General features: G+C 37.6%; 1 protein-coding gene across 3 annotated transcripts in view; it reads right to left on the minus strand.

Annotated features, from left to right (window-relative positions):
* Positions 1-27,941, minus strand: part of samd10b (sterile alpha motif domain containing 10b) — a 110,515-nt gene that overhangs the window by 51,299 nt on the left and 31,275 nt on the right. For all 3 annotated transcript variants that reach the window (XM_079801845.1, XM_079801844.1, XM_079801843.1), the window contains exon 2: positions 15,333-15,511. In XM_079801845.1, the coding sequence (XP_079657971.1) occupies positions 15,333-15,511 (179 nt within the window). The remainder of the gene's footprint in view (positions 1-15,332; positions 15,512-27,941) is intronic.

Raw genomic sequence — 27,941 nt, forward strand, 5'->3', positions numbered from 1 at the left:
GTCATTTAATCCTCTGCATATTATTTCTCTGTGTATAATGGGTCATATTTCTGCTGGTATAGGTACTGTACTTTCCGAGAACAGGGGCCGGTTGCATAAACCGTTAAGACTAGTCTTACAAGTTAGACATACATTTTTTTCTTTAAGACTGTTCATAATTTTTTTAAATCAGTTACATAAAAACATAGACTGGCCTAATTTGATACGAAAAGTAAGACTGAATGCCACTTGCCTAACTGCTAGTGGCTCATACTAGATCTTAAGACACTGTCTTAACATAATGGCTTAGTTTATGCAACTGGCCCCAGGATACAAAATAGAGCCTGAATCTCTTAAAGGGATAGTTCACTCAAAAAATGAAAAGTCCGTCGTCATTAGGACCCTCATGTTGTTCCCAACCTGTTTGACTTACTTTCTTCTACACAAAAGAATATATATATATATATATATATATATATATATATATATATATATATATATATATATATATATATATATATATATATATATATATATATATATATATATATATATATATATATATATATATATTTTTTTTTTTTTTTTTTTTTTTTTAAAGACAGTTTTTTTGTTTTCTTTTGTCCATACAGTGGAAGTCAATGGCCTCCAATGTTGTTTGATTCAGAACGTTCTTCAAAATAGAAGAATGAACAAATGAAAGAAAGTCATACAGGTTTGAAATGAGGATGAGTAAGTGAATGACATATGACCCTTTAAATGAACGTCAACTGTTCACCAAATGTTCGTTCTCAGTTACTGCACTTTATAAACGTATATTTCACATTAAAGAAAAACATTGATAATTCTTATTATAACTTGGGTAACAGGGTTGAATGGTTGAGCCAGATGCATGCATTCATCATAAAAAAAGGCAAAAAATTATTTTCTTCTTCAGTATTTTGCCCTTGTTTTCCAGTACAAATATCAAAGTGAGTGAAAACTCACAAAGTGAGTTTTTGCTTAAAAGAAAACAAATCAAAAAGTCTGGTGGAAAATATTATGTCATTTTGCATATCAAATAAGTGTATCTTGATTTGTTTAAATATTTGTACTGGAAAACAAGACAAAAAGGAAGGAAGCAGATATTATCTGAGAAGCTACCAAGATATTATCTGATCCTTCACATAACTTAAATACAGAAAACGAATTGCTGCCTTCTGGCAGACGATATAGGCTGCCTGTGTGTAGATACAATCCTTTTAAGAAATACTTTGTACCTACATCGAATAGACTTTTAAATAAGCAATAATTGTTCTTTTTTATTTATAATGTGCATGTGTATGTTTATGGATTGGTATGTTTTTCTGGTATGTGTAGCTGTGGTCAGAATTATTGGCACCCCTGATAAATATGATCAAAGATGACTGTAAAAATAAATCTAAATAAAAAAGAATTGAAAGTGTGTGTGTGTGTGTGTGTGTGTGTGTGTGGGGGGGGGGGGGGGGGGGGGTATTTAAAACACGTTGGCCACAATTATTGGCACCCCTGGACAGATCTCTGAAGTATATTCCCATTTATGTTTTTGACTAGGAGCATCCAGCCATGACTTCCTGTCCAGGAGTATAAATAGCGTAAACAAAAAGGCCAAATTCCCTTAATGATCATCACAATGAGTAAAACCAAAGAATATAGTTCTGATGTGCATAAAGATCGTTGAGCTTCACAAAATAGAAAGTGGCTGTAAGAAAATAGCTAAAGCATTGAAAATCCCCATTTCCACCATCAGGGCAATAATTAAGAAGTTCAACTAAAGATGTTCCGAATCTGCCTGGAGAGGACATGTGTCTATATCGTCCTAATGCAGGGCGAGGACCTACATCACCACATGTTGTTCGGGAGGGTTTTTTAAGAAAAATCCTCCTTGCTCAACCAGAAACAAACTCCAGCATATTCAGTTGTCAGACACGACTGGAACTTCAAACGTGAACGGCTTCCATGGTCAGATGAAACTAAAAAAGAGCTTTTTGGCAGCAAACCCACCAGATGTGTTTTGTGCAAACAGGTATAAAAAGTACCCCATGCCCACATTTAAATATACCGCTGGATCTTTTTTGCTGGAGTTCCTGGACAGACACATGGTATCATGGATTCTAGCAAATACCAGCAGATAAAAAAAATCAAAACCTGACGGCCTCTGCTAGAAATCTTATAATGGGCCGTGTTTGGATCTTCCCTCAGGACAATGATCCAAAACCAAAAAGCAAAGGAAAGGGCAGAAAGAGGATCTAGTGAGTGTCGCTTCACTATCAACACCTCCTCCTCCCTCTCCTCCATCCTCCATCCTCCGCTCCCTCTTTCTTTGCCATCCATCACCCTCTATCTCTCCCAAGCCAGCCTCTGGGCATTAAACAGCCACCCTTGAACCCATGAGACCCGATTCTGTCCAGCCTGAAACATACAGTCATTAATAATACACAGGGGATTGAACCTGTGAGGAGAGGGACGGCCCAAACCGGGCGGCCATTTTATGAGATGAGTCTGAATGCTTCTCACCGATGCATGATTAGAAGAATAGCCATGACCTCCTTAGCTAATGAAAGTGTATATACTATCCATAAATATGAAGCAGCACAACTTTTTTCAACATTGATAATAAAATGTTTCTTGATCAGCCAATCAGCATATCAGAGTGATTTCTGAAGGATCCTGTGACACTGAAGAATGGAGTAATGATGCTGAAAATTCACATTTATTTCAAATTGTAATAATATTTTATTTCTGTACTGTATTTTGATCAATTAAATGCTTTCTAAGCGAGCCTAAGAGATTTTTTTCAAAAAGTCTATTTAGGGATGTAAAAATGTACGCATTAACGCATGCAATACTTTTTTAATGGAATTATTAACGTAGCATCCGTTTTTCCCGTTATAATTTTGCTAGCGTTACATTATGTGATCACGCACTTATTCCCTCAAAACTTTTAAACCATTCAAGCGCCACAAGACAAAAGAGAAAGCAATGGAACGCCAGGAAGCTCAAAAACTGAGTAAACAACACATAAACAATGCGTCAACTACTTGCTGTTTATGTTGTTTACGCTGTGTTTGCACTTTAGAGATTAACGCGTAATATCTTGTCTGTGTGACATACACACGACTCGTGTGCACAGAAAGACGCACCAGAATCGAGTTCGCTTTTGCGCTTGAATGAACAATAACACAGAATTATGGCAAAAAATCTGTTTTGCTGAGTATCCTCATAAGAGCAGTCTTAAATGAGTTAAATAACGTCTTAAATGAACTTTAAGAGTTAATGAGATGCGCATCAGATGTGCGTCATGTTCGGAGGATCTTAAAGTGACAGCAGCCTAATAAACCAGTTGCTGTGATTCTGTCATTAATGTTAATCAAAGAACAAAGGTATCAGAGAAAATTGTAGCTTTAATAAGGATTAATATGTAATGTATTATTTATGCAGTGAAGAAGACTGTAAAGTGTTTGATAACTTTATTCAATTTCTGTATATTTCCTAACTGTTTTATTATGGGTTTATGTGAAGATTGCTTTAAGTTCAGTTAAATTAAAAGCCTAATAAATGTTCAAATTGATATCAGTTATACTGTTGAATGTGTATAATGTTCATAAATATACATTTCATAGAGACATCCGTAGCAGTATTAGTGTCAGTGATACTGTCCTTCATTCATAAAAAAGATGACATTACAAAAAATATTTAAAATATACTGCCGTTAAGTTGTTTCTACATTAATTTGGAGAGTGAAATTATTACAATATAAAAAATATAAATTTTTAATTACGATTAAATAGTCAAATATACAGGCATCGAAATACCATCCAGTAATACCTGAAATCTCACCACCATCTTTTAGTATATGGACTAATTTTATGGTCATTAGTTGTCATTTTTGCAGCTTGACAGGTTCCGAATGAAACAAGCGTGATCGATTTCTTTAAGCTAAATGATCGTATCAAGTGGGAGTTTATGAAGTGTCGTCTGTGAGCTCTACTGAGTGTATAGAGTTCTGCTGGCATATTATTCCATGCCTTTTTACTTCATATTTCCTCTAAGGCCCATGTTCTGAACCACTGCTATAAATTCTTAATCAGTGTGATTAATATGTATAGATTATTACTCTCATTTTAGTTCCCCCTCAAAATCTCAGTTGGCCACAGAATTCCTTTGTATGTTTCTTCATCCTCTTTCCGACCTTTCAAATCTTTACTTTTACTCTTTTGGGAACTTTTTCCAACTGTCCTCTAAGTCTCCGTCATTCATTCAAAATCTCTCTCTTCTTTATTGCCCATTCCTCTCCGCCTCGCTCTTTCTGTCAGTCTGTTTCTGTCTCTGTGCCCCTTTATTCTCCCGATGGCATAAGTTCTTCATGTCCTGGCTTCGGATGTCTGATTTCGCCCACTGGAGCTGAATCAGGGATTACGCTTAAAGGCATTGACGGGTGACATCTCTTTAATATTCTGCCCGCTCCTTCTGTCTTAGAGATCGTTTTGCTCTTACAACCTCAGATACAATCAGAGATCACAATGAGTTAGCCGGCTCAGTATGAAGCACACAGTGAGTCTGTTAGCATGTAAATAGGTGATGTCACACTGACCTTGTTGTGCTGCTTGTTTTTTGACTTAAACATGAGATTCTGCTTGTGTTTCCAAGTAAATCCACTGCTTTCTGCCTAATGTTTTCCTGCCTGTCTCCAGTTCATTTCAATTTAGTTCAATTCATCTCAGTTCCGGTATAAGTTTATATAGTTAAGCATTGGTTTGTATAAGTTCAATTTAGTTCCGTTCAGTATAATTTAGTTTACTTTAGTTAAATTAGTTCAGTTCATTTCTGTTCAGTATAATTTAGCAAAACTGAATTCAGATCAATTAAAGGGATAGTTCACCCAAAAACGAAAATGTGATGTTTTTCTGCTTACCCCTAAGGCATCCAAGATGTAGCTGTCTTCGTTTCTTCAGTAGAACACAAATTAAGATTTTTAACTCCAACCGTTGCTGTGTGTCACTCATATAATGCTTGTCGATGGGGTCTAATTCTATTAGAGTAAAAAAAACATGGACAGACAACTTCAAATTAAACCCTGCGGCTCGTGACGACACATTGATGTCTTAAGACACGAAACTATCGGTTTCTGAGAGAAACCAAACGGTATTTATGCAATTAATTTCACCTCATATCAGACGAACGCTTCAGCTCTCCAGACTGCCATCACTTCCCGTGTGTGAGGTCAAAATTCTGTCCGGGTCATAGATATATATATATATGATACCTCATTCGAGCGATCCACGCCATGATCCACGCAGGCACTAATGAGGTATCTATATATATATATCTATGACCCGGACAGAATTTTGACCTCACACACAGGAAGTGAAGGCAGTCTGGAGAGCTGAAGCGTTCGTCTGATATGAGGTGATATATTTGCATAAATACCGTTCGGTTTCTTTCAGAAACTGATCGTTTCGTGTCTTAAGGCATCAATGTGTCGTCACGAGCGGCGGGGTTTAATTTGAAGTTGTCTGTCCATGTTTTTTTTTACTCTAATAGAATTAGTCTCCATTGACAAGCATTATATGAGTGACACACAGCAACGGTAGGAGTTAAAAATCTTCATTTGTGTTCTACTGAAGAAACGAAGACAGCTACATCTTGGATGCCTTAGGGGTAAGCAGAAAAACATCACATTTCCGTTTTTGGGTGAACTATCCCTTTAAGGTCAAATTAGTTCAGTAGTTCAGTATAGTTTATTTTATTTCAGTTTAGTTCACTTCAATTTGTTTAAGTCAGTTTAATGTAATTAAGTTGAATTGACTTAAATATGCAAGTCAATTGTAGTTAAAACATTTAAAGTAGCAACTTTTTTTACAGTGCAGTTCATTTCTATTGCAGAACAGTTTAGTTCAGTTTAATTTAATCCATTTCTTTTCAGGCCAGTTCAATAATTTTTTTAATTAAGTTAAACTTCAAATCAATTTATTCCTAATAAGGTCAAGTCAGTTCAGTTCAGTTCAATTTGTTTCACTGAATTGAACTCATCAGTTCATAAGTTCATAGTTAAAATAATTTAAGTTCACAGATAATTTAGTTCAGTTCCGAGATCAATTAGTTTATTTTACTGATCAATTAGTTGAGTTCATTTCTGTTCAGGTCATTTCAGTATAATTGAACTAAAATGAATTAAGATCAATTAATTTCTATTCAGGTCAAATCAGTTCAGTAGTTCAGTATAATTTATTTTATTTCAGTTTAGTTCACTTCACATTTCAATCCATTTCTATTCAGGTCTTCTGTAAAAAAAAAATATTGTGATTTTAACGGTAAAAGACTGTAAAAATGCTACAGTAAACAACAGTTAAATTGGTTAACAGAAAGTTTCCATACCATATACGGTGAATAACTGTAATAGATCTAACCTTACATTTAAATGTACAGTTTTTGGAAGTGAAAAAGAACAAGTCATTGTGTAATTTACAGTGAAAAACCGTAAATTGACATTCCCAGAAATCACTGTGACACTTGACATTTGATGTATTTTCGTTGAAATTACTGTTTCTTCTTAGTTTTTTCTAATCAGTTATGTACATTAGTACGTCTAATGTTGTTAAATAAATGTTTATTGCATTTTTTTAATTTCATGTATTACTATGATGGTGTTTAGTGTTTGTGTGAATGACTCTGTGCACCTTCTATTTAGTATTGTCCTCCTAAAAGCTGCTTGTGATGAGGTTGATTCATCATGGTAAATGGTAAATGGACTGCATTTATATAGCGCTTTTAACAGACCAATGGCCATCCAAAGCGCTTTACACATTGCCTCACATTCACCCATTCACACACTCATTCACACACCGACGCCGGTGTCAGCCATGCAAGGCGCCATCCAGCTCGTCGGGAGCAGCTGGGGCTAGGTGTCTTGCTCATGGACACCTCGACACTTGGTCAGGTGGAACCGGGGATCGAACCACCAACCTTCCGGTTTGTAGACAACCTACATGAACCACTGAGCCACTGCCGCCCCAGTCATCATGTGACTCTCCTCGCCACTGTGATTGATGGTTGTACATAACATATATTAATATTTTAATATCTTGGTAATTTAACATTATTGTTTTAGTTAATGAAATACGTTTTTTTTTTACTGTACATTTAACTTAAACCTTTAAAACTAAATATATTGCTACCGTATTTTTACGGTAAAGTTCTGGCAACCACAGCTGCCGTTTTTTTTTACCGTAAATTTAACTTAGATCTTTAAAACTAAATATGTTGCTTCCTTATTTTTTACTGTACATTTTTGACAACCACAGCTTTTACAGTAAATTTAACGTGTTTTTAGTACAGTGTACATGTAATTATTACAATATAAACCTTTAAATTACACGGTTTTGAATTGTAAAATAGACAGTAAACGTAAAAGTGCTGTCCCGTAAAATTTTGGTACCGTATTTTTTACGGTAAAGTTCTGGCAACCACAGCTGCCGTTTTTTACCGTAAATCCTACGGGGATTTTTTTTTACAGTGTACAGTTTATAGTGTAATATGTTTTTGTTCAATTAAGTTCAAATTAATTGATCCCTAATCAAGTCAAGTCAGTTTAGTTTAGTTTGTTTCACAGAATTTATTTCATCAGTTCAAATCAAATCAGTTCAGTTGAATAGTTGATACATTAGTAGATTTATAGTATACAAGTAAGCTTAGTTAAGATCAGTATCATTTATTTTACAGTGGTTCATTTTAGTTCAGTTTATCTCTATTCAGCTGAGTTCAGAATCATTTAACTCAGTTTATTTTAATGCATTTCTATTCAGGTAAAGTCAGTTCAATACAGTTTAGTATAATTTTGTTTAGTTCAATTAAATTCAATTTAACGAATCAAATAATTCCAAATCTGGTCAAGTCAGTTCAGTTCAGTTTGTTTGACTGAATTGAGTTTATCAGTTCATTTCAAATCAATTCAGCTGTTGATAGTGCATTATTTGACCTGTTATTGATGTATTCCAAATTATTATGATTATTCATATATTCTACAGTTCATAGTTATGGGTTTAGTATGTATGTGTCAGAGACTGTAGTAACCTGTAACTGAATTATTTACTGCTATTTGTTTAGTCAATCCTTCTGTCTGGTTATGTCGTCCTTCAACTCAACATAATCTTTCTTACAAATAGGTAGACCTTCACTCCCACTTGTCTCTCCATCTCTCTTTTTCTCTACAGACATCCTCCAATCCTTTGCGCCAGGGCTGCTTACATGCATAAGAACTCAATCATCCCACTCAGCCTGGTTACAACTGACTGATATGAGACTTCAGATGTGGGCCTGCATTCATTATGAGGTTCCAAACCGTCACCACAACATCTGTGCACATATACAGGGTGAGAAAACCATCGTTCTCATTTTTATTGGAATTCATTCATTTATCTGAGATTAACTGAGAACTGCATGCTGATGTGAAAAAGATTGAGCTATTCAGCCCAATTAAGACAGGCTGGCCAAGTTTGCTGACTTTTTGTAATCTGTGTGCTTTTCTAAATTGTTTTGTGCCGCTGATGGGGTCGGTAACCTTCACAATAATGAGGAAAATAAACAAATCTGGAGGCCAATCTCCTCTGGCTGTCAACCTCAGGTAGCCTCATCACAGCTCTGCTTTAATAGACTAAGCTCACTGCATGCTAAACAACATTTGTGCTCTGTCTGGCATTGTTCAAGCGAAGGAATCAGACAGTTTACTCCTTTTCCTCTTCCCATTAATCCCGTATTTAGTCTGTCTTTCTCACTCTCTCGTCCTTTTCATCACTAATATTACGTGCACGCAAGACTTTACACTAACAAAAATTAAACTGTACTTCAAAGTCACACATTCACACAAAAAAGCAAGCTATTCACGTTCAATGAAAGTTGCCAATTTCTGGCAACATGACCGACAACAACTTGAGTCCCTAAAGGACATGGCCATGGGAAAAAAATATGAGATGGAGGAAAAAAATATATGTCACTGCTATTATGTTCTCTCTGCTAAAAATGTAAAAATGTTTTGCGTTCCCCTGATGAAACGTGGGGAGACATTGCATTTGTTTGCTTCATTTCACCGGATTTGGTTGTTACAAGAGACTGGATTTTCAGACAGGATTACATTAAAAAAACTATGCTGTGGCTTCTGGATCTGACAGGAACTAATACTATGCAACACAATTATGTGAGTAAAACATTTTTTATATATGTGATAATATTGCATTGTTATGTTTGATATCTACTGATTATGTACGTGTGTAACTAAACATAACTTCCACGCTGTCACAGGGTGGAGTATCCTTTGTATTTGAGGTGTTGTTGATTCATTGTGCTGCGATTCGCGACTCGGACATGTATGAGCCAGGGCTCGCAAAGCCCGACGTCCCATCTTAATTAGTGAAATAACATTCCTTTCTTGATGTGCATTGTTCACTCTCTTGACTGGTAATTTGAAGGAAAAATACAATCGTTACAAAAAAACAAATACAAAAAAAGTTTTGAACATGCTGATTTTTCTGCAGTGAAGTTTTGCTGGTGCACGTACTTAACTTGTGGGTGCGCGCGCATGTGTGTGTGTGTGTGTGTGTTAGTTATGCATGGATCGCAGTTATATCCACCGATCGGGCGGGCCAAGTAAAAAAAAATAGCATTCCAATAAATCGCGGGTGGATGAGAGATAAATCATCGTGTTTGTTTGATAAAGACATTTTGAAAGCCCGTGGACGAATTATTCCAGATGCCGTTTCTCCACATTGGTAGTTTTCAAAACAATTCCTCACGTGTAATGATGGGGGAGCCGAAGCTCATTATAATATGCAAAACTGTTATCCAATCATAAAAACCGAGCGTTTCTAGAGCTAGGCTCAAAATCAGGGTAAAAAACAGCCTATTACGTATTCATTATGATGTTTTTGAATGTAAAAAACACGCAAACGTCATAAATTGACCTCAAACAACTTTTTTTTTTAAAAGCCAGTTCATGACCCCTTTAAGAACTGGTTATTCATATCACAAAGAGTAGTTAAAGATATAAATAAAAACAAATAAATGAAATGTTACAAAAAATATTAGGCTGTCATATAAAGTTAGGTACAATTATTTTGGCCTTTGCAAACAAGATTTTAAATTGATTTATTATTTAAATCTTTTTCATTTTTTTGCCAATGAAGATGCATTTCTTTTTTTCCAAAATATTTTATTGGTAATGTGAAGAATACATATGGCGCAGTGTAACTTATGAATAAGTTGGACTGTAGGTACTATGTATATAAGAGGCAAGATTTTGCGCTAAAATAAATGTGTACTTTTTACCAAATTCTCACTTTTCTTCAGACAAGATCATTTTAACCAGCTTTGATGTAGTAAACCAAAGTCACTCATCAAATTTTGGAATATATTCTAAAGAATGTGTTTCTAAATGAGATGCAAAACCACAAAACAAGAACATTTTGTAGGTAATTAAATAAACTGCTTGAGAAACCATTCTCGTACATAGTTCATTAGTCATGGTCATGGTCGTCCTAATTATTTCTATCCTTGATAATCTTGCCGACAGCAAACTGACACTTTTGCTCACCTTGAAATAACGAAAGTTTATCCCTAATCATTCCCTCACCAGTCTTCAGCCAAATACAGTAAATGAATGTTATCTTTAACACAAATCCCATAAGCAGAACTCATTTTCATGCCAGGACTGGTCCCATGAGATAAGCCTTGTCAGAATAAGCCACAACATAACATCTTCCAAAGGACATCATTCTGCCACTCTAACTGGACTCTATACCCACAACCAATGCCAAGAGCAATCATGTGTAATGGAAGTTTAATCTAAGAATATGATCTGGTAATGATGGATTCATGACCACCGAGTATTTTTACCATGGTGTCATAATGTCATTGGAGACTGGGAGCCAATTACAGCGGGACTGCTGCTGCGAGGCTTGCTTGACTTTTGCTATACGATTACACAACTTTCTTCATAATACCAGGTTGTGTCTCACATGGCTGTAGGTGATATGATATAATAAGCACATATGAATTGTTAGAGTCCAGGATGTTAAAACAATATTTACTTTCTTAATTTAGAACATCATGTAGGAAATATTTGTCAGCGGCTATTTGCTATATAGTAAAAATAGCATATTTTCTTAGCGATAGCTGCTATTTACACTAAGTTTAAATAGCGGTTGATTCTATTTACACTATGTAAAAACAGCAGTATTTTGCTTTGCAATAAGTGTTAATATAAGTGTTAATAGTTAGATGCTACTTATACTTATAAATAGTGGCAGAAACTATTTGCACCTCAGTATTGTGGTACATTAAACAGTATGCGATAATAACAGTGTAAATGATTATATTTATTAAAATTATTCAAATGGATACCGCCTTATTGTGACAATAAAGCCCTCCCTACACCTATACTTACCCGTAAACAATGTATAATTAAACACAAGTTGGACACTTTATTTCCACTTTTCTTATTTTAAAGTTCAGGCTTTATTAAGTTTATATGTGGAGGACGAAATCTGGAAAAAATCACGCCAAATTACTTATTTGCCTAATCTCCAAGGTACTTTAGACCGCGATAGAAATGCAGACAGCAACAGGTTTTGGGGGTGAAAGTTCCTGGGACAAATTGGGGACAAATTGTTCCGGATAATTTTGGTGGAAAAACTTATTTTCACTTAAAATGCACAAAAATCTATAAGCAAATGTGATTTCACTGAAAAATGAAAACACTGCCTCTGTGGTGCAACCAAAACTTTAGCCATATTCGGTTGGGACTAGTCTTCCTGTACATTAGAGAAATGTGTGTTCACAGGCATACTTTGTGATTTTAATTGGTTCGAATCTGCCATGTCTGAGTTTCTCACACAATGACAGTAAAAATTCCAGGGAACATTTTTCGGGCAAACTTCCAGCCTTTAGGCTTACAATGCTTTTGAAAAACCCAGCCCTGTCTGTCAATAACACTCTGTTTAGTTCTGGTATCTATGTAGTCCCTCCTTCTAAAAAGTACAATGTGCTCTGATTGGCTAGATCAGTATGTTGTGATTGGTCAACTGTGTTGAGTGTGTTTTAGAAATGGGAGTTCAGAAAAAGTGCTAACTAATATAGAGAAGAACTCCCTTTGGACTGTGATTTGTTTTCCAGGCTCAAACAGCAACATTACACACTAAAGAAAGTTGAAAATGCAAAAAAGCATAATAGGTCCATTATAGGTATAGCATTTGATAACCGTTCTGCAGAAACAATTTGAAAGACTCACACAATTTATAATTCAAGTTTTAAGTTTAAAGTTTTCTCTTCATTCTAGTTGCCATAACCTTGAATTTCAACAGTTAGCTGTGAGCGTGTGTGTTTGAATACATGCCAGTGACCTTCTCCTTTTCACACACACACATCCAGCCTCATGCAATACTGAGCTCATCTGAGCCAATCCTGAGACCAGGACAGAGGCATAAAATCTGTTCTATTTAAAGTGATTCTCAGAACGCCAGAGCAGCTCCATTTACACACACATCTCCTCACAGTTAACCGTCAACCAGAAAAAAAAGGAGTTTAACATATAATAACCGCATGCTTCTGTCAGCCACTCTGCAAAGCCTTTGTTTTAAGGTGACACTACAAAATATATTTTTTCAATTCACTCCATTCAAATCAATTATTCGCAACATAACAGACAGAGCGTAAAGAACGCGCTAATCAAATCTGGTAGTTAAAATCCGGGTGAAAATATTTTATTATGAAATGATTATGGCCCTCAAGGTTGATGCATACAAAGAGGGACTAATTAATTTCAAGTACGCCTCTCATTTGCGTCTGCTAATAGAAAAACCATGCGTATTATGAGACCATCAGATCAAGCTTAGCCTGATTCTTGGCTAATGGTTCTCATAATAAGATGCTATAATATCCAGACATCAGAGGTACAGGTAGAGTATGAGCCTGTTATGACGGTTTGTGTGTGCAGTGAGAAAGAAGGGCTAGAGGAGAAGTTTACACACTGCAGCTGAAGACATGAAATATCATGGAGCCAATGCAGTAAACAAGCCAACCTGTCTGAAATGAAAAAATTCTGAAATGACCTTCAGAGCTTTGTCCTTGTAAAAGTTAAAAAGAAATACAACTATTGGCATCTATTAACAGTATAAAGAAGTAAAAAAAAAAAAAAAAAAAAAAAAATATATATATATATATATATATAGTTAATTTAAATGAAGGCTTTGGTATCTTTGCAAATCTGAGCACATTGTTGAGATCTCTTATGAAACTCGAAAGGAAACAGTTAAAGGGGTCATGATATGAGAAATCAAATTCGCCTTGATCTTTTGATACATAAGAGGCTTTGTACTATTAAAATTCCCTGCACATTTCAGAACTTAAAACGTCCTCCTCATTATAAACAAACAATTTATAGTTTTATTTATAATGCTATTTCATGCATTCTGACTTATTTACACAGTTAAAGAGTTGGATTCTCATGCTAAACATGGTCAAAGTTAAAAAAAAGTTTTTCTGTGCCAAATACACTCCTTCATGATTTTTTTTGTATGGGCCTGTATTACCCCTTTTCCACCAGAATGAACCGGGTGCTAGTTCAGAGCCAGAGCTAGTCCCAGTTCATAGTTGGTTCGACTGAGGAGCCTTCTAAGAACCGTTTGCTTTTCCACTTGCTGAGAGCCACAGCAGAGCCATGTCTTACGTCACTGTATACGTCTCATCTTTCTCAGAAACGCTAGCGAGGCAGCGGCAGTGTTGCCAAGTCCGCGGTTTTCCCGCGGAATTGGGCTACTTCATCACTGTTGCCGCGGGCTGTTTTTCATGTCCGCGGGTTGAAGCGACCCCAATTATGTGATATTTAGCCCCGGGAATGCAAATTTTAGTAGGCAACCATGCCAAAAAAATACATATTTTACCCCCAAATGTGATTTTTACCGGGGAAGCCCCCCTAAAACGCGATTGGGCTTGTTTTGAGTAGCAATTGGGCGGGTTTTGTTGTGAAAACCTGGCAACCCTGGGCAGTGGGAAACACAAACACACCAGGCTTGTTCGAGAGGCATTGGCCCTGCGCAGACCGATCCACGTATGATATAAAAAAAACCGCATGAGTGAATCAAAAGCATAAGGAGTCATATGCTCTCGCTGGACTCGTTATCATACGGCGATCGGTCTCTGCACAGCACCGCTGCGGACAAGCCTTCCATCAACAATGCAAACGTTGCGTTACTATTGATTCACATGGCTTTACGATCCTACATCGGCATCAAAACACAACGAAAACACAGCGAATCCAACGCATTCATGCAGTTCGCCGTAATTTGTATAGACGGAGATTACAAACGAGCAGCAGCTGTTAGCTCCATTAGCTGCTATTTCAAACATGGCAGATCTCAGTTTGTGTTCGTCTTGTTGACCCCGCCCCCAGCGCAAATCGGTTACGTAATCGGTTCTTACTTCTAGCCCTGTTCTAGCCCAGCAATGTTTTGGTGCTACTTAAGAACCACTTTTCCTGGCTCGGAGCTGGGGCTTTGGGTGTGGAAACACAAAGAACCGAAATTTGTTGAACGGGCACTTCTCCTGAATGAGGGTGCGCACATCAACCACAGCAAGAGCAAGAGCGCGGCCATCAACGAGCTTCGTTCGGGTTACGGAAGCCGTCGGCAGTGCTGGCATTTTGTTTTTAGACCCTGCAATCAACAACGTCACTAAAGAAGTGTGTTTCTGGTTGTGAGGGAAAGATAAGCTTGTTCAGCTTCCCAAATAACCCAGCATTAAGGAAACAGTGGATGCAGTTTGTTTTTACGGAGCTCTGAGTTCTGCAAGTGTGTTTGTTTGTTCCCGGTCATGAGTCGAAACCGCAGGCGGTGAGTGAAACTGCATCAAATGCCTGTGTTTTGTTGGCATTCGGCGCGAAAGTGCATATCATGTCAACAACATAAACATATAGTGAATCCGAAAGTTATCCAGGTTTCTGTTCCTTGTTTACAAAACAATCTGCAGTCAAATGCTCCATACAAACATAAAAACCATGAATAAATGATTTCATAATCTGTAAATTATGGTTTTATACGGATAATGTTTTCAAAACACTTACTCAAATGCAATAGCGAGTGGCCGTTGATAATGTTTCCTATGCAATGACAGAGGGTCAGAATGAAGGTCGAAAATAATAGTTTTTCCACCAATACATTTTTTGTGCAACATTAAAAGTGAACCTCAAGGAACATTTTAAAATAATAAAAAAAAAATCCATGTCATGACCCCTTTAAGATGGTAGTGAGATCTCATAAGTGACTTTCTCTCCTATGGCGAGTGTGTACCTGTATTCCTTCTGTGCCGGGCTGCTGTAGCAGCTTGACGGTCCTCCTCGTCATCCTCTGCCCGCGTCCTTCATGCCAGGTAAAGTTGGCCCCGGCCTTGCGTGGCAGCTGATAGTTCAGCTCCTCTGCTGAGACTGTGTGCTCCAGCGCAGCCCGACAGAAGCTGAAGCTGGACGCAGCTGTGGAGGATAGATGAAGAGATGTTATATTACACAGGATCATTGTCATTGTTACAGGAAGCTCCATGAATTCATTATAATGTCAATCATAGGTCATTGTGCCATAGTAACAAAATAAGCAAATACCAATGCACTTTTCCGTGTATGCAGTTAAACACATACAGACACATTTAACTAGTAAATTAGTCAAGCTTTCTAAGCATATGTATGATTCAGGGGTGCCTGGCAACCCAACATGCCTAATCAGCAAACTTGTGATTGAAGTCCAGAAAAAGAGAAGAATAGACATTAATTCCTCTACTAAGTGGCAATTGAGGGCCAATCTTTAACCCCACCAGATACAGGAGACAGGTGTGGCAGGTCATGGACCCGCTGAGCAGTCCAGAAGCCCTTGTGTGTGCGCATGAAAATGCAAATTAAGCACATCAGTATGTCAGCGTCTGTTTGTGATGCCACAACATAATTATCATATACAGACTCTTTCATGCATACAAAGTATCCGCAAAAGACAAACCTACTGTGTACAAACTACTGTGAAACCCTACTTTATTATGAAGCACTATGTATTATGCAGTATGCATCAGAAAACATTTCAAACAGTTGCTTGCTTCTTTGTTGTCACAAAACCAAAGTTATCATTTTGGAAATAAAATTGGTTATTTTGCAGTGAATAACTGGATTTTAAGTAAAAATTCCTTCAAGAAAGATCAAATAATCGCACTGGAAATAGAAGGTGAAGTATTCTGCTCATTTTGGCAAATTGTGTGAGTATGTTTACTAGAAAATACTAATTTGGTCTTTCTACTTCAAAACTTTACATTTAATTAATTGTGTTACTTGCATAATAATTATGTAATTATTCATTGTAATTATTTTGCTTAATTTACTAGCAATTTCTGAGTGACTGTTACCCCATTATTCAGATATTCCATGCATATGGGTCAATCTAATGTCATGTAAAACTGTTCATATTGTAATGAAACTCAGGAGAAAAATGTGCTAACTTGTCATCAAAATAATGTGACGATGCAACAAAACTCTCACAAAAGTAGAGACAAATCTTTTGTTCCATATTGACACATACTGTACATCTATTTAGATTTAAAATTATGAGGTAAAAAAAAAAGTTAAACAAATGAATGAATCATGCACAATAAGATCTTCAACATGCATTTACAAAACAGATGCGTTTTCATTTCATGCCGACTTAATTGGGCCTAAAAGATGACTTACCACAGTTGCTTAACAGACTTCTCATTCTATTTAAATAAAGCTTCATTCTGTCTAACTAACACTTTTTAGTTCACTTTACTTAATGTCTTAACTCAAAGGGTTAGTTCACCCAAAATTGAAAATTCTGTCATTAATTACTCACCCTCATGTCGTTCCACACCCGTAAGACTTCATATTCGGAACACAAATGAAGATATTTTATTTGAAAGCTGATGGCTGAGAAAGGCTTCAGATAGGCCTCCATTGGCATTCAGTACATTTACACTCCCAAGACCCATAAAAGGCACTTAAAACGTCGTTACAAAGTCCATCTCACCACAGTGACTCTACAATAATTTTACGATGCGACAATAGTTTTTGTGCGCAAAAAAAAAATCTAAATAACACCTTTATCCAACCTCTTCTTGTCTTCCGTGTGTGCCTCCACGACGCATGCGCGAGAATATGACGTAGCGCAGGGGTTCGGGAATCCATGAAATGCACACTCTAACCCCATTTTGAGCACTACGCCGAGACCTAAAGCACGATCAATGTAGACTCCAACAGCTTAGACACGAGCGTCTTCCTCTGCTCGTAAACAAATCGCTTCTGGGTCATGTGTCCGAACGCCGGATCTGCGTCATATTCTCGCGCATGCGTCGTGGAGGCACACACGGAAGACAATAACAAGCTGGATAAAGGTGTTATTTAGATTTTTTTTTGCGCACAAAAACTATTGTCGTCGCATCGTAAAATTATTGTAGAGTCACTGTGGTGAGATAGACTTTGTAACGACGTTTTAAGTGCCTTTTATGGGTCTTGGGAGTGTAAATGTTCTGAATGCCAATGGAGGCCTATCTGAAGCCTTTCTCTGCCATCAGCTTTACACTAAAATATCTTCATTTGTGTTCCGAAGATGAACGGAGGTCTTACGGGTGTCGAACGACATGAGGGTGAGTAATTAATGACAGAATTTTCATTTTTGGGTGAACTAACCCTTTAATTGTAAAAATCTAGTATTTTCTACTATTCACATATGACTTTTTTTACTCAGAAAACCCAAGTTAAGATTAATTGGTTTGAGTACTATTTTGTCAAGCTGTTATTTTTCTCTGTTTGCATTCACTCAAGTCACCTTGAATGTTGAACTGTCAATACAACTGAAATTTTTGAGAGATCACATAAGCTGACTTCATAAATTGATATTGATTTTCCTAAAATTTTAGTTTGCACTCACCGTTATGGTGATCAGTGTTCCCTATATTTAATGTCAAATAATGAAAAAAGTTGTAGTTACTAGAACTCTTCTGTAAGTGAACTATACTAACTAAGCATTACATACAACATACTTTTCCTATTTCACTTTACTTGGTTTTAAAGAAATCGGTTTGCATGGTTTTTTTTAAGTAAGTCGATTTTACAGTGTAGTATAGTAGTTTCCGCCATTGACACTCCTGAGCTTCTTTATTCAAACACCCAACTGCAAATAAAAAGATGTGCTTGTAAAGGTCATTGGTCTTTCTTTTTCTTTTTCTGACCTTCTTCTACCCCTGGCTATCTCTCTCTCTCTTTCTTTGTATCTACCTCTCCCAGTTGGCTATCTTATGTAAGCTCTTTTTTTTCCAGCATGCTAATGTGATTACGAGAGCACTTGCTTAGTACAAAATATTTAATGAAGGGTAAAGGATGATACCAGCGCATATCAGCACGTAAGAGATTAAAAAACAAGAGTGCAAGTCAGTGAGAAAGAGGAAGCGGGAGATGAAAAGCGATGAAAAGACTGTAAATAATACATTAATGGCCATTCACAAGAACCCACAAAGGATTGAGGTAGCCCTACACAGCTTGGAAAAAGTTTTGTTTGTCTGGTTAAGCTGGTCTCAAAGCTCTTTGCATAGAGTCTCATTGCGTGAAGAGCTAGAGCCCATTGTGTTTCAAACAGTGCTGCAGTCGCCGCTACCTCTGTGCTAACTGAAGTATTATAAAAGCCACTGTGGGAAAATGGAAACTCTGGGAAAACCGGCTAGAAGATGCTGACAGCTAAAACAAAAGTGTTTCCACCTATCAAAACCATCCCAAAGGGCAGGTCAAGTTCATAGTGTAATCATGGTGATGGGAAAGAGGGATCGTGGAGAAGTTTGTCAGGGTTCAGTGATGCGTTTCCTGTGTCTGCTTTTCTCACTGTTCTCTCGCGCTCTCTCTTGGGCAGACAAGAAATGAAAGTCGCAGGCTTATTACTGCCACTCAAATCTGTGGGAGTCAAAAATTAGAGCTCTACACACCGAGATGGATCAGAAACACATCCCATCACTCAAAGAAAGGGGTGGTTAAAGACTGTACAGCATCTGTCCTTCATCCATAGGGGGTTGCGGCTAAGAATGATATTTTCTCTGGATATCCGGCAGAATCTACCCATCTGCCCAAATCTATGTGTCAGCATTTCACTCAGAGAATACAACTTCTACTCAGTATCCCAGAACAAGACACTGGCTACGTCTGAATATGCTTACAGTATGTCCCCACTATATAGTAGGTGAAAAACAGTATGCCAAAAGAGTCGTATGTCTGAATTCATAATAAAACAGTATGCGAAAATTAACCCACATGGCCCACTACATCTGATGAGATTCTTAAATGCGCAGTTCATGGACACTTTACTATCCCATGAGGCCACAGTGAACAGTGAATGGACGCAACTGACGATGGTAGGTCACATGACTGTGACAACATGACAAATCTAGTACGTCCAGATTACATTCATACTAAATAGAACATGCTTTTTTAAAGATTGCAAAGTACTTATTCAAAAGAAGTAGCAACACACAGTGTATGCAATTTCATACACAGCCATACACTCTGTTTGGAATCTTAGCAAGTTGCCTTGCTGTCTACATCCTAACTAAAGCAGCATCATAAATGACAAGGATAACTGACAGTGACTGATCTGAAACGATTTACATAGGCAGCAACTCTATGTACCACACAAACAGAGCCATTTTCAAGATATGCAATTCATTTTGACTTTAGCAGGTTGCTAGGCTAACAACGTGACCATTGCAAATCTCAGAGGAACAGTGTGCAGTTATGTTCTGGAAAGAATCACTGTTTTAAAGGGGGGGTGAAATGCTGTTTCATGCATACTGAGCTTTTTACACTGTTGAAGACTTGGATTCCCATCCTACATGCCTAGTGCTCGATTGAATACACATGTGGCCATGGAAGTGATTGGAACACCTGAATTCAATGACTTGGAGGGGTGTCCCAATACTTTTGGCAATGTAGTGTATATTATCAATATATAATTAACCTCTGTTTCCTAGAATATCCAGTTATACTGTAGGTTTGCACATACATGCAATACCAAGATCACATTGCTGAATAAGCCAGAAATAAGTCAGATGAGGCATTCTCTGGAAAATGTTTGACTTTGATACAATGCCACCGTGTCTCTTTTTCGTTAAGACTATAGAATAGATTACAGCATGCTGGTGGAGACAGTCTGGTGTAGCTAATATCTGTAGCCAGATGATTTCTGACCCTCACTCAGACTTCTCGTTGGGCTTCAGAATGTGAACTTGGCCAGAATTGATCTTCAATTAAGTACTCAAGTCCTTCAGTGTGAAGAAGACAAAAAGCGGTCTCAACACTACCATCAGAAGAGGGGTGGGGAGGGGCAGGAGGAGACAGGAAAGGTCAAATGTGGACAAAAAGTCTGAATATTTTCATTAAATATTCTGGGAGGGAGATGTACAAAGCTCTTTGAGTGCTGATGCAAGGCACTAAACCGCTTAGATACATGTAATAGAAGACAAAGAAAGAGAGAGAGAGATGGAAACAGGAGCAAGGACCGTTAAGTAAATGCAGAGAGAGAGAGAGAGAGAGAGAGAGAGAGAGAGAGAGAGAGAGAGAGAGAGAGAGAGAGAGAGAGAGAGAGAGAGAGAGAGAGAGAGAGAGAGCTGGGATCCAATGGCAAATGCTTTCAACCCTGAAGAAAGAGTCACTCTCCTGCCTGATGTGATTGATGGAATGGCTTAGATCTTCTCCTGCCACCGTGGAAAAAGATTAATCATGAAAGTTTCCAAACTTCATTTGACATTTCCTTGCTTTTTTTAACAGTCATTAGCAAGCAATTACCCTGTGGTTTGGTCTGGCTTGTGGGAAGGTCATACCGAGTCAAAACCGGTGTAGATTACCACAGCACTTTTGGAAAAACTCATTCCTTCCTAAAGAAACGACTATACTCCTCTTTTGAGTGGAATAAACTTTCCCAGAGGCTCCATTACTCCTTCCCCTATCAACAAAGTTGGCATCTAAGGCTTTTGCACTTCCTTCATCCCTTCAAAAATGCCACTTACTTCCTGAAGTACTGTACAGAAAACAAAAACAAAAAAATGTACATGAAAAACACACTAACAAATTATGATTTAATTACACACACATTTGAACATTTGCATATTTGGTAACACTTTACAATAAGGTTTCATTAGTTAACATGAGTTAACTAGTTAATGTTAATTTCAACATTTACTTATACATCATTAAAATCAAAACTTGTATTTGTTAACATTAGTTAATGCACTGCGAGCTAACATGAAAAAACAATGAACAGCTGCATTTTTATTAACTAACATTTACAAAGATTAAAAAATACAGTAATAAATGTATTGCTCATTGTTCGTTCATGTCAGTTAATACATTAACTAATGTTAACAACTGAAACCTTATTGTAAAGTGTTACTGCATATTTTCAGCATTTGCTTGACATAAAAGTTTATACACCTACTCATTCTTTATCATTGCTATTTTTAGCCAAACTTAATGCTTTATTATTACTATTTTATATTTTAGAATAATAGTAAAGTCATTAAAACTATGAAATATCCAAATGGAAGTATACAATAAAATAAAATAAATGAAAAAATGTCACCCTTTGTCGAGATTATGGCAAATTTTACGATTTTTAAGGTCTTTAATCCTCATAAGCCTGCATTTATTTATTTTTTTTATCAAAAATACATTAAAAAGAGTAATATTATTGAGAATTGAAATATTATTATAACTTAAAATAGCTTTTTTCTGTTTTAATATATTGAAATATGTAATTTATTCCTATGATCAAAGCTGAATTTTCAGCATCATTACTTCAGTCTTCAGTGTTACATGATCCTTCAGAAATCATTATAATATGATGATTTGCTGCTCAATGAACAGTTATTATTATCAATACTGCTTAATATGTTTGTGGAAACCATGATATTTTTTTTTCAGGATTCTTTGATGAATATAACAGCATTTATTTGAAATAAAAATATTTTGTAACATTACATTACTGTATACCCTTTTGATAAATTGTATGTATCCTTGCTGAACAAAAAAAAAGACTTTTGAACGTATACTGTGTGAATGTGCGTTGAATTGCCATCTGATACCATCAGAAAAGGCATAAACATTCTAAAAAAAAAAACTAACATTCAAAGCAAGTGTCCTCAAATGAAAACGTTTGCACCTTAAACTACAGTTAACATGAAAATGTTAAATATATAAGCCACAAGCTAATTTAAAACATATTCCTGAGATTATCTTTTCAATTTTTAAGGCTATTCCATATCGGCATGTTTTCCAGCTAGTGGGTGTTCAATCCACGGTTAGTATTTACCAAGGGGAAGTCCTGTGGGCACTATCTTGAACCCCTGAAATGAAGCATGAAATTATTCCATTTTGACCCAGCTCTAGAGAGCAATTCAATCATGTTGAGAAAAATACCGTAAAAATATGAAGTTGTTCTCAAAGATTGTGTTGTCGAGCTTCATCCATACAAACTAGCTTTGGTACTTAGCTGGCAGGGTGGATAGTCCCATCTCTCATTTTTTTCACTTCAAGATCTCCAAAGGAAACTCGTTTGACCCACAGAACCAAGCAGAGACAACTTCAGGACCAACACGATTTCAGTTTATGTACATGGGGATTCACAAAGTCAACATAACATGGTTCAAACTTGGAAGTTTCAGTGAATCTCTAAAAAGCAGCTTTAAACTTGAAGTTTAATTGAGTATTTCTAACTCTAGGGTTATCCAAACCTTTTCTGTTCAATGATGTGCTAGAATTCGAAATTCAGCTTCACTTTACTTGAGGGTTATTCAGTTTATGGCAGTGACATGCATTACTAAAATGAATCCACACTGCAAACAGTCAGTCTGTGGGAGATCAAATTGCTCCGACAGCCAGCAATTCAACCTGAAACGAAGGAAGATTGACAGGGGAGAAGCATCAGGAATAACAGATCTCCCGCTGAAAAAAGACAAGTCTGAGACGGCCTCCATCAACAGAAAGAAACATCATTAAACAAGGAAAACAAACAACAGAGGAAAGGATTATTCACTACGGCATTGATTTACTGACCGAAAACGACACTCCCACGGAACGGTTAATAGCAAGGAAAATAAATCTTCCATGCTGAGAAAGACAGATATTTATTCAGCTAGTTGTTAAGGTAAAGATATCAGTGTTAGGGGCCGATCACACAGAACGCGTCTTTGTAAATAACAGAAATAGCCAAACAGCAGAATAGATAGCTACTATTTTTGCCATCGAAAGAGAAAATAATGGCACTGGCTATGACATTTGACCTTGATAAAAAACTGTGTTGCTGCTCAGAGAACGTCAGGACAGAGATCTGTTTGGGTTCACCCCATCCTCCGACACGTCAAACAAAACAGTTGCCATGCCTACTTGCTGCTACTGTAAACAAAAGCTCACAACCTTTGCCCCGCCTCTGGGGTCTTCCAATTGGTCCATTGTTTTGGAACTGACAAGTTCAAAATTTTTTAACTTGACACGTCTAGCACGTTTACATAGGCCACGTTCTCACAGCAGCAGAATACGGTTGCCAGTCCTGTATTTGAGTCGGTTAATTGACTTTATATACTTAATAATATACGTAAATTCTCAGGACTCACAACCGCATTCTCGGAAAACCGAGATCATACAACAATGATATAAACACAACTTCAAGCGTTCAAAAAGTGTTTTTCCTCTTTTGTTTTCTACTGACTAGAATTAATTTAGAACTTTTCATGCAACTTAGAATGCAACTTTTCAGAAAGAGTTTTACCATGCTAAGAATACTGCACACTAAACCCTATCAGAAAAGTTGTGTTTTTCATCTCCTCTGAAGCTCAGTAATATACTTATGAGGGAACTACCATTTTACATGTCAAAAATAAGGCAATACTTTCAACTTCTGTAAATGCTGTATTGCAGCACTGCTATTTGTCCTTATTTGTAAGTCACTTTCGATAAAAGTATTTGCTGTTTGCTATAAGTTGATGTAAGGTAATAAATATTATACTGCATATGTAAAGTACAAGGCTTTCATTCAAAGGCTCCGATAGCTGTATTTACCTGCCATGTGTGTTGGACTTAAAGGATTAGTTCACTTTCAAATAAACTTTTGCTTATAATTTACTCACCCCCTTGTCATCCAAGATATCCATGTCTTTCTGTCTTCAGTCGAAAAGAAATGAAGATTTTTGATGAAAAGATTTCAGGATATTTCTCCATATAATGGAAGTCAATAGACCCCAAACGGTTCAAGGTCCAGTACAGCTTCAAAAGGGCTTTAAACCACATCAAACGGTACCAGATGATCAATAAGGGTCTTATCTAGTGAAACGATCGGTCATTTTTTAAAAAATAAATAAAGTTTAAGTTTTATAAGCACAAATGCTCGCCTTGCTCTGTTCAGTGATGCGCGCTCGTGACATCACGTAAAACGCAATTACGCTGAAAAGGTCACGCTAGACGCAGGCGCAAAGACGTTTGAATATGTGGATACGGTCCTCCTTCCGCTCATTTGTAAACACTGATTCGGTACTTCCGCCTGCGTCTAGCGTGACCTTTACAACGTAATTGTGTTTTACGTCACGAGCGGCTATCACTGAACAGAGCAAGGCGAGCATTTGTGCTTATAAAACTTAAACTTTATTTATTTTTAGGGATGCACCGAATCCAGATTTTTGGGGTTTGGCCGAATACCGAATCCACTGGTTAAGATTCGGCCGAATCCGAAACCGAATACCGAATCCACTGGTTAAGATTCGGCCGAATCCGAAACCGAATACCGAATCCCACTCCCATCCGCAGTCCATTATCACAGTAAACACATTAATGAAGTTAACAACGTCCACAGCAGTGTAGGGATGCTACCATTAACTGTTTTGGTCAAGTTTATTAAAGTAAACATTGTCGTCTATTTTCTTCTCGACGCTATTTCATGATGGTTTATAGAAAAATTACCCCGAGTCGTCCTCTGTCGCTTCAAAGAACAACCCAACGGAGAGCGCAGGAGGCGGGCGCTAGGGTTGTGCCACCATCGTGATGCCACGCCCCCGTTGCGAGTCTGTTGTGTGCGACACACACTAATCCTCTTCTATAGTATTAGTTAAACAAAAACTTAGCAGGGATTGCTCTGTAAATTAAATTGAGAATGTAACTAATGCATATATGCTATTTTAAATACTGTAGTCTATGCCAGATATATAGCCTACATTTTGAAATCATTTGAGGCTGAAACATCATAAGCATGCGTGTTTATTTTAGCACTTCCATCAGTGAAACAACACAGCCTATAAAACAAAAACGATTTTCAGTAAATAATGGTAACCTCAAGAATATATGAAAATTAAATATTAGTTAGAAAAATATTTGATTCATACTATTTCCCCGCAAAGATGCGTCATATACCGCTCTGCGCTTTGAGAGGAATGGGACACTGAATGGACACCTTCTCGAATATCTTCATCTTCATATGTTCTACTGATGTTGCAAAGCAACACTTGTTGTAAAAGGTCTGAAGAGCGGATTTTATCTTCCACAAAGACATTTAGGCAATGTTTGATTATTCACTGCCAGAGAAAACGAAACTAAAAAAAATGGCGTGTGTGTGAAATGCGCTATTCAAATAAACCAAACTTGACGCGCCTTACCAAGTTTAATAACAAGAACAAACTGTGTTAAATAAAATTTGAAGTAAAAAGGTATTCGTCCTACAGTGTTTTTTATACTTTCCCACAGTAAAGGATGTGAATAGTTATAATAGACTTAATTATAAGCAAACGAAAGGAACAAACGTTTATAATCCCCTGCGAACATGGGTGCGACGTGAGTGAAGTTTTTGTGAAAAGAAACGAGATGTCCATGTCCATTGGGATAAAATGGACTAGGCCTATTGTTCAAATTCACGGAAAATCGAGTGACCATATCCAGATTCCAAAACAGAATGAAAAAGTGCAATCTGACCATTATTTCCTTTCTAGGCTAAACAAAGCTTTGCGCTTCACTCCTGTGGCAATATTCACGTGAAACAGCTTCACATACAAAACACTGGGTTAGTAAAATAACGAAGTTATTTTCTTAAAAAGTAGAAAATAGTATTTATGTAAAGAGATATATTAAAATAAAAAGAGCTCAACTCTTAAGTGGAAGGAACCTATTTTTCCCCCTCACGTGCAACCTAGCGGATGAATCATTATTTGGGTTAGTAAAAATAACGAAATTTGGTTTTAAGAGAATAGTATATATGTAAAGATATATAGTATATTATCTACCTATTTACCTAATTCCGGTTCTTCAAAGCTTGCGGATTCAGTGTATTTTCGTTTTGTCATCTTAATTTGGTAATTATTTAAGTGAAAATATTTAGTGTAGGCCTATATATTTTTTTAATTTTATTTATATTTTATCTGATCTATAGATCTATAGGCTGTTTGCACGTTCGACCAGCGGGGCGCGCATAGTGCAAGCCCAGGGTTCGGGTTCGGTGGAAATAAATTCTGAGGTTCGGCAGAAACCGAACCCAGTCAAAAAGCCCAATATTCGGCCGAATCCGAACCCGAACCCTGGATTCGGTGCATCCCTATTTATTTAAAAAAAAAATGACCGATCGTTTCGCTAGATAAGACCCTTATTGATCGTCTGGTACCGTTTGATGTGGTTTAAAGCCCTTTGAAGCTGTACTGAACCTCTCATTTGGACCTTGAACCGTTTGGGGTCTATTGACTTCCATTATATGGAGAAATATCCTGAAACGTTTTCATCAAAAATCTTCATTTCTTTTCGACTGAAGACAGAAAGACATGGATATCTTGGATGACAAGGGGGTGAGTAAATTATAAGCAAAAGTTTATTTGAAAGTGAAATAATCCTTTAAGAGCACAAGAGTGGCATAACAGGTCTAAGGTGGGGAAACGTCTCGGTTACGTATGTAACCCTCGTTCCCTGAAGGAGGGAACGGAGACGTACGTCGGAACTGACCGACGAATTGGGATCTGATCTCAGAGACCAATCTACTTCGAGTGTATTAAAAACGAGCCAATGGAGATTGGCATGCGATCCACGCATTCCACGCACCGCCCCGCAGCGCGGGTATAAATAAGGAAGTGGAATGCTTGATCATTGCTTTTTTCTGCTGAGGAGCCGAACTAGTGACTCTGCCCCCTAGCGGAAGCACAGCACCTGGCGACGGGACGTACGTCTCCGTTCCCTCCTTCAGGGAACGAGGGTTACATACGTAACCGAGACGTTCCCTTTCAGTCGGTCACGTTCGACGTATGTCGGAACTGACCGACGAATTGGGATCCCTACCAAAACGCCAGGGCGCTGGCCCTTCCAGCGTCCTGCTTGAGCGCACTGGACCGTCTTAGATGGTACGGAAGTCAGGGCTCCAAGCAGGGAGGTCAGTCACTGCTGTTTCTGCAAGACCCACTCAGTGTGGCTATTGGATAACGCTGGGAAAGCGTGCCCGTCTCGGGAGATGGTACGCTGCGGAGCCACGTCCTTCGTAGAAGGCTAGGTGGCAGAATACACATAAGGACTAACCTGGCAGGGTAGTGCAACATATGGCAGTCTCTGGGGTGGTTCCAGCCTGGTCCCAGGGGGGAAAGAACACGCCCAGAGACGACAGAGCGGGCTCTGTCAAGGGAAAGACACGGGGCTAGCCGAGTAGGGTAGCTGGTACCGTGGAAGAATACACATATGGGGTAGCCGTGAGGGGACCGCTACATATGGAACCCAGCCTACACACACGTTTCACAAGCATACGGGTGCAGGCCTGGCGTCAGACGGCCGCAACGTCTGGCACCGCAGGGGTGACGGAGGAGCTCGACAGGGTTAGCCGTATCCGGCCCAGAGGGCGGGAATGGCGTTGCAAGCCGACACTTAG

The sequence above is a fragment of the Gobio gobio genome (assembly GCF_949357685.1).
Source record: "Gobio gobio genome assembly, chromosome: 21".
In the NCBI taxonomy this organism is placed as follows: domain Eukaryota; kingdom Metazoa; phylum Chordata; class Actinopteri; order Cypriniformes; family Gobionidae; genus Gobio; species Gobio gobio.